The sequence below is a fragment of the Rosa rugosa genome, chromosome 4 (genome assembly GCF_958449725.1).
Source record: "Rosa rugosa chromosome 4, drRosRugo1.1, whole genome shotgun sequence".
NCBI lineage: Eukaryota > Viridiplantae > Streptophyta > Magnoliopsida > Rosales > Rosaceae > Rosa > Rosa rugosa.
This window is the reverse complement of record NC_084823.1, coordinates 30460520-30472000: the sequence shown is the minus strand read 5'-3', so window position 1 is coordinate 30472000 and position 11481 is coordinate 30460520. Positions and strand designations below refer to the sequence as shown.

The window sequence follows — 11481 nt, the reverse complement described above, 5'->3', positions numbered from 1 at the left end:
GAAAAGGAGTTGTGTTATAATTTGGTGGTTATTTATGGTTAAGGAATTGAAATTAAATTGACTAAGTTATCGAATCAATCCTTGCGATGATTTAAAGATTTAGTGAGGATGTCGAATTGTTAAGGAAATTCCGTATTCAAGAATTTAATCCCAAATTGAAGTGTGGGATTTTATAAGAATTTATGAGTAACGAATACTAACTCCATAGGGAATGAGTTTTGATTTTGAGATTATTTCCTTACTATGGTTAATTATATCCTGTCCATTCGCTACAGGACGTATTGATCCCTTGAGCGAGGGGATACGGGTAGGCGGCAGGATTAGCTGCGAGACTCACCTGTGAGTGGACTTTTGTTTTTAAGAATTGATGCATGCATTTATTTCTTGAAGTAATGCTCTAATTATTTATCATATTACATTTCGAGCATATGATTTATTTTCAGAGATTGATTATTATTTGACGAATTATTTATTTCCGATGTGATTTCCGGAATTATACTTTTTTTTATTATATTTCTATTCGTTGATTTGAGACTTTTAAAGGATTTTCGAAATGAGATTTCGATGGAGTTATATTTCTTGTTTATTTATCGACTTTCGGCTTTGGCATTGGGAGTGCCTTGATGATGAACTTGGAATTGGTTTTGTTTCGATTCATGGAGATTATGTTTTATTATTATTTTCTCTCCTATTTATTTTGAACTTGAGATTATCTTGGCGTGTGGGACACGTCGTTGGAAATTCTTTTACGAGAGATGGGGGAAGCCTTATGTATTTTGGATTTACTGGATTTTCGGTTATGTTTCCCTGTGCCATACTGAGGGGTGATTTTATCATGCTAGCATTGATTTTCCGCCTTTGTGGCGCGGTGATGGGATCACCGTAGCCCTTCCGCCTTTGTGGCGCAGGTTACTGTCTCTGTGATAGTAATTCTGTAGCCCAGTATCCTATCGCTACACTTAGTGGCGTAAGGGTATATTACGGGAGTTATGGGAGTTCTTTAGCCTGGGAGGCTATCACCCAAGCCTGAGTGGCTTATTCGTATGGCTATCATCTTCCCCTACTTATACTATTTTTGACTAGCGGGGACTAGTCTGAGTTTTCTTAACCAGCGGGGCTGGACTTATATTTTCGAGTATTGAAATTTCAATCTTTTACTCTGTTGTTGTGACTAGCGGGGCTAGTCGGTTTTCTGGAGTTCAACGTTTTTCGGATTATTTTCGTAAGTGTTTTATAAATGTTGCATGCATCCGGATTTTATATATATCGAAAAATGTGGGAAAGTATGAAGTTTTATTTTGTTTTATTCATATTAAATTATTTATTTTTGTCCACTCACGCTAACGTGTTTTTCAATTACTTCCCCCTGGGCCCTTCGGTTTCAAATGCCCAGTTTGCGGCGAAATTAGTTGAGGTCGGGCGTACATTGGAGTTGAGGCATAGTCAACAGCATGGCTTCCGCGGTTGCCTTTGAGTTAGGTTGTCCTTATTTACCTTTTTATTAGAATTGCTCTGATTACCTATGGGATTTATGTTTTTCAAGTTGAGGTTTGTGTTTTGTGAATTGGAGATTGGTGTTGAGTTGGGGAGCAGGGTGGCTCCAGAAGTATAAGGATGATTTGATTTAGAAGTGTAAATGCTTTCTACAGGTTTTGGGTAGCTCATTTTAGGGGAAGTTCCGCCAAATTTTTGGTAGAATTTCTTCTAAGGTGGGCCCCGCAGGGCCACTTCGGATTTCAGGGTGAAATCCGGGGTGGGTCCTGTCAATTTTATTGAATGCAAAAGCAAAATCTACATATCCCAAATGTCAAACTCTTTTGTTAGAAACAGATATGAAAAGGTCAAATGTTATTATTCCTAAAATGGATTTTGGTGTTTTTTCTTCACCTGTAGCTTCACATATTCTCGTCAGTTTCTGAGTTGTGGCCAAGGACAAAGGAGTCGTTGTCTGCCTGGGCCATTCGAGTAGTTATTGCATTATCTTCGACATCGGTATCAACATACATTTTGTAGTGGCTGTCTGTTTCAAGCCTTTCAACCCACTGTAAGCATGCCAGTGTTGAGTCTATCTCCTTTCTTGTGAGAGATAGAAAAATGTCCCTGCTGACTACGTCAGGATGATCGTAAGCAGTGATAATGGTTTTTTCTCCTGCTGCCAGGAAGGTATTCTTTGTATCTTCAGAGATGATCTTTTTGATGTATTCCAGAGCCATGGCTTTCATCCATGGGATGCTTGAATTTGGCTGACCATTGTATCCAACACAGGCAGGCTGAAGATATCTTCTTTGAATGATTCTTACATAGTGATATGGAGAAATATACTCAATCTCTTCGTTTGCCTTCTGGATCCATTCTGGTTGAGTGGATCTGAACTTTAGTCGAAGCATGCAGTCATTTTTTCTGACATTTTTGACTGTGTTGACAATGATAAGGGGCAAGCCTTTGAGATCATCGTTTGTTTTAGTCCACATATTATGGACAAAACCATTTTCAACAAGCCAAAACTTGTGTTCTTGAGGATGTTCACTCTGAACATTGACTAGGTATCTTCCAACATAAGGTCCAGCAATAATGAAGAGAGTTGGAGGAATACAGGCCTCAGAATTATGACCTCCTATCAGATTATGGAATTCTATCCAATCCGATTCTTTCAGTGTTATGATAGGAACTCTAGCACTTTCTGGATCTTCAAGGAAGTGAATTTTTTCTTTAACAGCACTCTGCTGTATCTGAATTTCTTCAAACTGTGCTCTAGCATTTTCATAGAGTTCTTCAGCTAGTGCAAAGAGAGCTTGGAACATCAGACCACTGCTTCTTTCTTGAAAGGCAAATAAAAGATTGTCCAAGATTGCCTTCTGGTGGTAAGCTAGCCTCCTGCCAGTTTTGAACGCAGTAGCATCAAAGGTTTGAAGTTCATAATTAAAAACATTTATTACTCCAGTTGGAGTAGGTTTGCTTTTTGGCAAAGCAACAGCCTTCAACGGTCTTGATGAGCCTTTACCGTCTGCCGTTTGAGACGGGCTAGTCAATCCTTTACCCTGGGATTGATCAGTTGTAGCTAGTCCTTTTGGATCTAGCAGGAATCTTTTGAGGATTTTTTCTTTAGGATACTCAGCAGGTTCATGTTCTTTCCCAGTTCTTCTGTTTCTGGGATTGCGGCCTTCGTCATCATCTTTGTGGCTGAACATTGCTATTTCTCTGGTTAAGGCGTCTGGAACATAGTTCTTGTTACCTGCAATTAATTCAACATTATAATCATATTGGTTAAGAAATAATTGCCAATTTGCTAATCTTCCTCTATCAGCAGCTTTATCAAGTTTAAAATTTTCGAAATTCTTTACTCTAGCACAATCGGTGCGGACAGTAAAGGGTTTTCCAAGAAAAGCTGGAGAATTTAAAATTGTTTTTTTGACTGCCAAAATTTATTTTTCCCCTGTGGGATAGTTTAGTTCTGCAGGGCTGAACTTGCCGCTACAAAATTTACAGATCTTTTCAATGTTAGTTCCTGGAGTTTTTGCCAGAACAACACCGGACCAATAATTATCACTCGCATCTATTTGGAGGATAATTTCATCATTTTCCTCTGGTTGTTGGAGAGGAGGGAGATTTTTGCAGAGAGTTTTTATCTGCTTCACAATTTTTTCATCATCTTTTGTGAAGTTCCATTTTCTTTTGGAACTCATCTTAGGAGATAACATTGCTGTTAATCCTGATATTTTGAGAATGAAATCTCTCTCATAGTTTATGACTCCTAAGAAACTCTCTAGACTCTTAGCATCAGGAATTTTATCTGGGAATTTCCAGATCTTCTCAAGGATGTGAGGTTGGAGTTTTATTACTCCATTCTTGATGTTTATTCCTAGGAAATCAACTTCATCTAGGATAAAGAAGATTTTCTTTTCTCCTAGGATAATTCCATGCTGAACTATCAGCTTTACAACCTCGTGGAGGTGTTTCATGTGTTCTTCTCTGTTTTTGGAGAAGACCAGGATGTCATCAATGTAGACGACGCAGAACTACGCAACATGTTTGAAGATGTTATCCATTTTTCTTTGGAAGATTGAGGGAGCTTGTTTCAGACCAAAAGGCATTACTAACCATTCGTAATGGCCTTGTGGTGTTCCAAATGCAGTGAGAGGAACACTCTCAGGATGCATCTTAACTTGCCAAAAACCCGATTTTGCATCGAATTTTGAAAAGACTTTAGCTCCTCTGAGCTGGTTGATCAGTACTCTTACTTGAGCAATTTGATAACCGTCTTTGACAGTCTTCTTATTGACATCTCTGTAGTCAATCACCATTTTAGCTTTTCCTCTGAGGTTTTCTGCATGATTTCTCACGTAGAATGCTGGAGCATGATGAGGGCTAGTGGAAGGTTGAATTAACCTCTTGTTCAGGAGATCTTCAATATCTTTTCTGAATTCCTTTTGATCTTCTTCTTTGTATTGAGGAATGGCTTTGACATGACAGATAGCATTCATGTCATGTAATCTTAATTCACAGACCACTGGGTATTTTACCCAAAATTTCTGGGGATCTACATCGATATTCTGTTCGAGTAGCTTCTTGATTTTATCAAGGGTAGGAATTTTCTGGGACTCAAGCTTATTCTGGAAATGCTTGAGGTTATGCTCATGTATGAAACTAGCTTCTTCTTCTTCACTAGTTTCTTCTTCTTCTTCTTCTTCTTCTTCTTCTTCTTCTTCTTCTTCTTCTTCTTCTTCTTCAGAAGATTCTTCAACAAGTAATTCTTCTTGTTGCTTGATTTGGAGAATTGGTTCGAATTTGGGTTTGTAGGGGGTAAGATCACCACTATTCTGTTGCGATCTCTGATACTGAGTAGTAAAATTTGGACCTACTACACTTTTTGCTTGTGTAAGTCGGTCTGCCCAGAACACCCGTTCTCCTTTCCTGAAGCCTATCGCTTCTTCATCCTGGATGAATCTCTGTTGGAGAATAAAATCATTTCCCAACAAGAAATCTGATCCTTGGCCTTCAGATTGCCAAACATTGTGGATGATAAATGTTCCTCCACCAATGGTGATCTGAACATTTTTTGCTACTTTGCTCATTGTAAGATGACTTCCGTCAAATGTGACACCAGTAGCAGTTCTTTTCTTATCTTCTTTCCAGAATTCTTCTGGAATTGCAAATCTCTTTACAACAGTGAATCCTGATCCATTATCTACAAATGCATGTAGATGATATTTCTCGTGATCAGAGATTTTTAGTCCAATCTCTATGTAGTTGCTGTATCTACTAGTAGAGACAATTTTCGACTGTTGAAGCTCATTTTCTTGAGCTTGTTCTTGTGCTATGAATGGTTTGCATTCTTCCGGCACAATTTCTGGTGGTTCAACCAGTTCAACATTTTCATCGATTTTTTCTTCCTTTATTTTTGAGGAAGATGGTCCCATGATTTCTTGGAACAAAGTGTCTACTTCTTTCTCTTTTTGCTCAGAGAAATATTCTTCATATTCTTGTTCAACCAACTGGCTGATAAGGCCATGCTTGGTTTTTCTTCTTGCTTCAGCTATGAAGCATTCTTTGTGATAAGTCTTTTTTGACTCTTCACAAAACATAGGGAGACCATCCTTTTCGTGACATAGGCAGTAATCACACACGAATGTACCAGGGTTCACCTGATAAGAAGACATTAATGATTCTGTCTTACTTTCTTCCCAGTTTTTGACTTTTAAGACATTCATCTGTCTGGATTCGAAGTATTCGACTTCAGAATCTGTTTCAAACTCAGATGTTTCTTCTTCTTCAGACCAGGCAGAGTAAACTGACCTGTCATCTTCTTCTTCATCAGAATAGGCTATTTCGTAGCCCTTCATGTTTGCTGTTTCTACTATCGGCTCATATTCTTCAAAGAGAGCTTTAGTAGAACTTTTACCCTTTTCCGGGCATTTATTGGCATAGTGCCCTTCAGCTTTGCATAACCAACATCTGCAAGCTTTCTTGCTTGGTTGTTTATGGCTGACTTGGTGATTCTTCTTTTTCTTGAAGAATTTCTTTTTAGGATCTTCATCTTGTTGTTTGAAATTGGAACTTTTCTTGAATTTCCAATCTTTCTTTCTATTACTCTTTCTGAATTTTTTAGAGTAATATTTTTCCTTTTTCTTTCTGTGGAATTTGGATTCATGACATCCCCAGTTGGTTGGCATATCCAGTATTCCATAGCAGAAATTTTCAACTCCCTTGAGTTGTTTCTTAGCCATCTTTGCTCTAAGATTGGCTTTTCATTGTTCTTTCAATAATTGCCTGATTCTGTCGGCAATTCCCCCAACTGAAAATCTTTCAATTGGTTTTTCAGCTATGCTTTCTCTCACAGCTGTTCTCCATGGCTCAGGGAGTTTCCTGTGCAACAGGTTGACTAGATCAGTATTCTCTAGTTCACCAATCGTACAGTAATATTCTTGAAATTCATTCAAGTATTCTTCAAAATATCTCATGTCACAGATTTTGAGAGCATAGATATTTGATTTGGCCGTTTCTTTAGCCTTTTCACTCAAGTTTGAGAGATCTCCACAGAACTGATCGTACAGAGGTACTGCAAAATCATATGGAGATTTCGAAGTTTTGATTTCTTCCAGCCATTCTTTTCCTCTGGCCGTCTCTTTGAAAGAGAAGTAATACTTTTTTGCTACTCCGGTGAGAGTAGTTTCAAAGTACATCTGAAGATCAGGAGCTTCGAACTTCCTAAGGGTCAGAGCAGAGGCCATCATCAGGCTGTCTACCCATTGGTCAAGAGTTTTTCTCTTGTCTAGAGCTTTGTCTAGATCTAGCCAAATACCATAATTATAAATCGGTACTCTGGGTATCTTGTCCTCTAGGACAAATCTTTGAGAATTTCTTTCTCCATTTCTGCCCGTAGGGGCTTTCTGTATAGGGAGTTTTAGTTTTCCCTTTTCTCTAATGATGAAAGTTTTGGAGCTTTCTCCTTCTTCCATTTCAATATCTTGGTAGGGAAGGAGTTTTCTTTCCTTTCTTGGATTGAAATTTTTCATTTCTTTGATTAGTTTTTCTAATCGTTCAGGATTTTCACAGGACTCTGCTTCTTCATAGAGATCATAGAGCTTTTGTGCTCTAAGCATATTTACTGGTCTATTTAGATCAGCTTCTAATTCTTCTTCAGTGATAGACTCTGTTGGTTCTTCAGAGTATTTTGTACCACAAACACTAGCTTCTTCTCTAGTGTTGTAGCTTCTTCTGAGAATATTTTTGTTTACCCTGATGTTCTCAAGACAGACATCACTTTTTCTGTGATCGTCGAATTTTAGACTGATATCTCCAGTCTTTCTGCTTTCATAAATTGCCGCTTTGGCATATTGTGCTGGTTTTTTCGGACCAGATAATTTACATTCAATAGGAAAAGTTACTTCCTTCCAAGTAACCTTGTGAATCTGTTGTGAATGGTTCTTCTGACTGGTGAGGAATCCAGTAGTAACACCTGAGATATTGGATATCCTTGTCTTAGGTTCTACTGTGGTACTCATCAGTTTATAGTATATTCTATATACTATTGCGAGTTCTTGCATATCATTTTTCATAGATATGCCATCTGTCTTGACTCTCAGTCTTAGACAGTGAGCTGCATCTTTCAAGCTGGTTGAGAAGTTTCGGAAGCAGTTAAAATATGCCACTTGATTGCATAAAGATGCTTCAAGGGTTCCCAACAGACTTGCTTGAAAATTTGTTAGCCTATTGTCTTGTAGGACGCATAGGACTGAACAGTTTATGCCTTCTCGGGCAAGAAGTTTTATGCCAACCTAGACTGCTCCAATGTACATAAATTGGTAATTTTTTGTTCTTGCTCTGGAAACTTCAGCAGGCGTGATCATTAAAAGATCTGTTTCTCCTGTTGTAGAAGGGGTTGTAAATTCCAATAATTTGAAGTGATGGCTATCCATCAGGTCAAATTTTCCCCTTTTGTAGATTTTTATTTAAAATCTAACTTTGGAATTGAGGCGTTTATTACCTCATGTTCGATTTCATTGTATTCGAACTCTTCAGCATTTAGGAGTTGTACTCCTTTCTTCTTTCCGAAGATGCTCATCATTTTGACATCTCGAGTTTCTTTCGGATTTTCATACCGAATACTAGTATAACTAGTTGATGGTTCCAAAAAAATCATATTTGGAACAGGATTCTTTTCTGGTCTTTCTAATGGTTTGAATCCATTAGCTTTCTTTGTTTTTACTGTAGGCACTTTCTTGTTCTTCAGTATATTTTTCATAGAATTCAGCGTTTTTTGTTGTTCATTGATTTTTCTACTAACACTTGTTAGCTTTTCTTCTTCCGTTTTTGGAAGTTCCTTGATATAATCAAGTTTGTTTTCCAATTTTTCTAATTGGTGGATTATAGCAGGTAGCTTTTCTAGATGATCTTGACATCTAGATAACTCTTTTTGCAGGTTCTGATATTTCTCATCAGAAGATTTTAGTAGAGAATTCAACTTCTCTAATATTAAATCAGACATTGTCCCCATTGGGGATTCCCCTGCTGAGCTCTTTATAAGCTCTGATACCAGTGATTTGCGGATCTAACCAATGCTCAGATAATCAAGAGGTTTTTGTTCCTCTGAAAGCATATACAAGATATTTGCAATATCTCGTTCAACTTTATAAATTTTGGTCTGGGTGCTGTAAATGATATCCCAGTAGCCAGGAGTTTCTCTTTTAAGACCTTCTCTAAAGTCTTTTAGTTTTCTCAACTTTTCTCTTTCTTTTTTCAATTCTTTGCTTGTATTTTTACAGATAACATTCAACTCAAGTCTGTCAACGATCGAAATTATGAATAGTAAAACGTACTGTTTACCTTTGAAATAGAGGATGAACTTTAACAATTGCACTTATATGTAAACAAATAAAATTTTGATGGGCCTACCACGTTTCAAAAATTTTTGTTATGCAAAACACTGAAATAGACAGCAAAGAAGGGTACTAAAGGTAGGAAAGTTGACAAAATGGGTAGGTAGGAAGAAAAGGGAGAAAGGCTTGTGTAAAGAGGAATAAAAATAAAATATTAGGTTGTCTGAGAAGTATTTGGACAGATTCAGGGTGTATGAGCTAAACCCTTATTAGGAGGCAATAATATGAGTATTGTGTATTATTAGGGGGTAATAAAATCAGACGCCAGAATCCGGTCACTAGTCCGGTAGCCGGATTCGGGATTCTGGTGACCGGTCGCCGGAGTCCGGTCACCGGTCGCAGGAGTCCGCGGCCGGCCACCGGTCACCGGAGTCCGGCAAGGTCTCCGATGACTTCTCTCTCTAAGTGACAAATAAGGAGAGGGCAAAATTGTTCCAAAAATAAATAAAAATGAATAAAAAAATACTTAATTGGGTATTAGGAAAAAATATATATTAAATGTTGGGTAAGTGGGCAATCTCTTAGAGTGTTTGGGTAAGTGGGGTTAATTAACCCCAAATTGGATAAATGATCATTTTCCCTTTTTCCTTCACCTAAAATACTTATTGACTTTGTCCATAGGTTTTCCAGAAAAAATGTTCATCATTACTATTTATTTACATAATATACTTCTTTTATAATAAATAAATTAAATGAATCGTGTCATGCATGACCTAGAGATCTGATGCAAGGAAACAAACATAAAAAACAAACACAAAATCAATGTGATAGGCAGGCTTGGACAAGACACACTTCGTCGTCCACTTCGCTTCAAACCTTATGTTAATTTTTGTAGACATGAGATCCTCAAAACTTTAGTTTTGCTTTTTCCAACCGATCTGATTCAGCTTTTGACTCTGTCTTTGACTTTTTCTCAAACTCAATCATTTTTTTTTTGGGCTTGTTTTGACACTAAGAGCAAATTCACCCATTGGAGGTAAAGGTCAAGGTCACTGGGTCAAGACATTGTCCACTGCCACTACACAAGTGTTTCCACTCGTTCTGTTTCTTGACATGGCAGTTACTGTTCATTGGAAAAAAAAATTATTGTAAAATTGAAATATATTTGATGTAAATAGATGGTAATTATGGACATTTATGGATAATTAATGTAGAACGGATGATAACATTCGTCGAAGAGTAGCTTGATTTGACATTCGGTTTGCTTCCAATTTGGCATTCGGTGTCAGAATTGTGATTGCTATAGCTTTTCGGAAAGGGAACGACGCTAAGAAGAGAACTCGTCGCTTCGCCACTATGTGTGGGGTTTTTCGTGATCGTTTTGGGTCTCAAAACTGCAATTTACTATTTTTCTAATATTTTCGGTAGACAAATTATGAGCCACCTACATATATCGACAATTTTTCTTGAAATGGGTGAAGCAACCATCAACAATTTTTTTGAAAAGATTGAAACAACCACCGACAACTTTGAACTAACCAGATCATTTGCATACATTCAATCTAACAGTTACAATGAATGTAATCTTATCTAAAATTACATAGAAGTAGGTGTCGACACGTGTCCTTATCATCTGATCACGTTTAATGGGAAAAATATCAATAAATAGAAAAAGAGGCAGCACTCCATGCACACACAATCTGATATTGACAAATCTCCTCCTTTTTCATATCTCCGAATTAACACATTTCATTTCCTTCCCTCATTTCAATGAAGAAATTGTGGGCTAAGATTCGACAGTCTCGAGAGGAAGATTATGAAGAGATGTGTACGACTAATGCCATTGTGATCGCAGCAGTCGCTGAAGCTGAATCTGGTAATCAAACACGACGACGGGGTTCTCGACCGGGTCGTGCACCAAACGAGGAACGATTTAGGGAAGCAAGAGGCAAAAACATGATGGAATATTACTTTGTTGAACGTCCAGTTTTCAATGATGAGGAATTCCGAACACGCTACAGGATGAGTCACAATGTTTTCAACCGCATCTCTGATGACCTTTGTTGCTATGATCGATACTTTGTCCAGAAATCAGATGCTGCCAAGAAAGTCAGACTACTTCCGGAGCAGAAGCTGACATGTTCCTTACGAATGCTTGCTTACGGTGTTGGCGTAGATCAATGCGCTGAGTATTTTCGGATGGCGAAATCTACCTCTATCGAGGCTCTTGAACGATTTACAAGAGGAATCGTTAAGCTGTACTCAGTAGAATACCTTCGCGCTCCTACTCAGGCTGACCTCAGAAGACTGCTCGCTAAAGCTGAGAAAAGAGGTTTTCCTGGGATGATTGGAAGCATCGACTGCATGCACTAGCAATGGAAGAATTTCCCAACCGGATGGGCTGGAGAATACAGCAGTCGAAAACGTATCCCCACTATCATCCCCGAAGCAGTCGCATCGTACGACACATGGATATGACACGCCTTCTTTGGAATGCTTGGAGCATGCAACGACCTCAATGTCTTGGCAAAGTCCCCGTTGTTTGACGAGCTTACTGCTGGTCGAGCACCTCAGATCCAATTTCAAGTGAATAACAGAATTCACAATTTAGGTTATTATCTCGCTGACGGTATCTATCCTAGATGGGCGACTTTCGTGAAATCAA

At 38.1% G+C, this 11481-nt stretch overlaps 3 protein-coding genes across 4 annotated transcripts in view; 1 reads left to right on the top strand and 2 right to left on the bottom strand.

Moving 5' to 3' along the window:
• Positions 1-279: 279 nt before the first annotated feature.
• Positions 280-11481, bottom strand: part of LOC133706818 (uncharacterized) — a 19721-nt gene continuing 8519 nt past the window's right edge. For both annotated transcript variants that reach the window (XM_062132368.1, XM_062132367.1), the window contains one exon: positions 280-3232. In XM_062132368.1, coding sequence (XP_061988352.1) covers positions 1896-3188 — 1293 coding nt within the window. In that variant the 5' untranslated portion in view covers positions 3189-3232 and the 3' untranslated portion in view covers positions 280-1895. The remainder of the gene's footprint in view (positions 3233-11481) is intronic.
• LOC133744633 (uncharacterized) lies at positions 10587-11189 on the top strand. Its single transcript, XM_062172706.1, has one exon. The coding sequence runs from the start codon at positions 10587-10589 to the stop codon at positions 11187-11189; it is 603 nt and encodes a 200-aa protein (XP_062028690.1).
• LOC133744632 (uncharacterized) overlaps positions 11186-11481 on the bottom strand; it is a 1628-nt gene continuing 1332 nt past the window's right edge. Inside the window, exon 2 of the mRNA XM_062172705.1 lies at positions 11186-11385. Within this exon, the coding sequence (XP_062028689.1) occupies positions 11186-11385 (200 nt within the window). The remainder of the gene's footprint in view (positions 11386-11481) is intronic.

Excerpts from the sequence above, each read along its gene's own strand:
- LOC133744633 (XM_062172706.1), top strand. The coding sequence starts at position 10,587 with ATGAAGAAATTGTGGGCTAAGATTCGACAGTCTCGAGAGGAAGATTAT.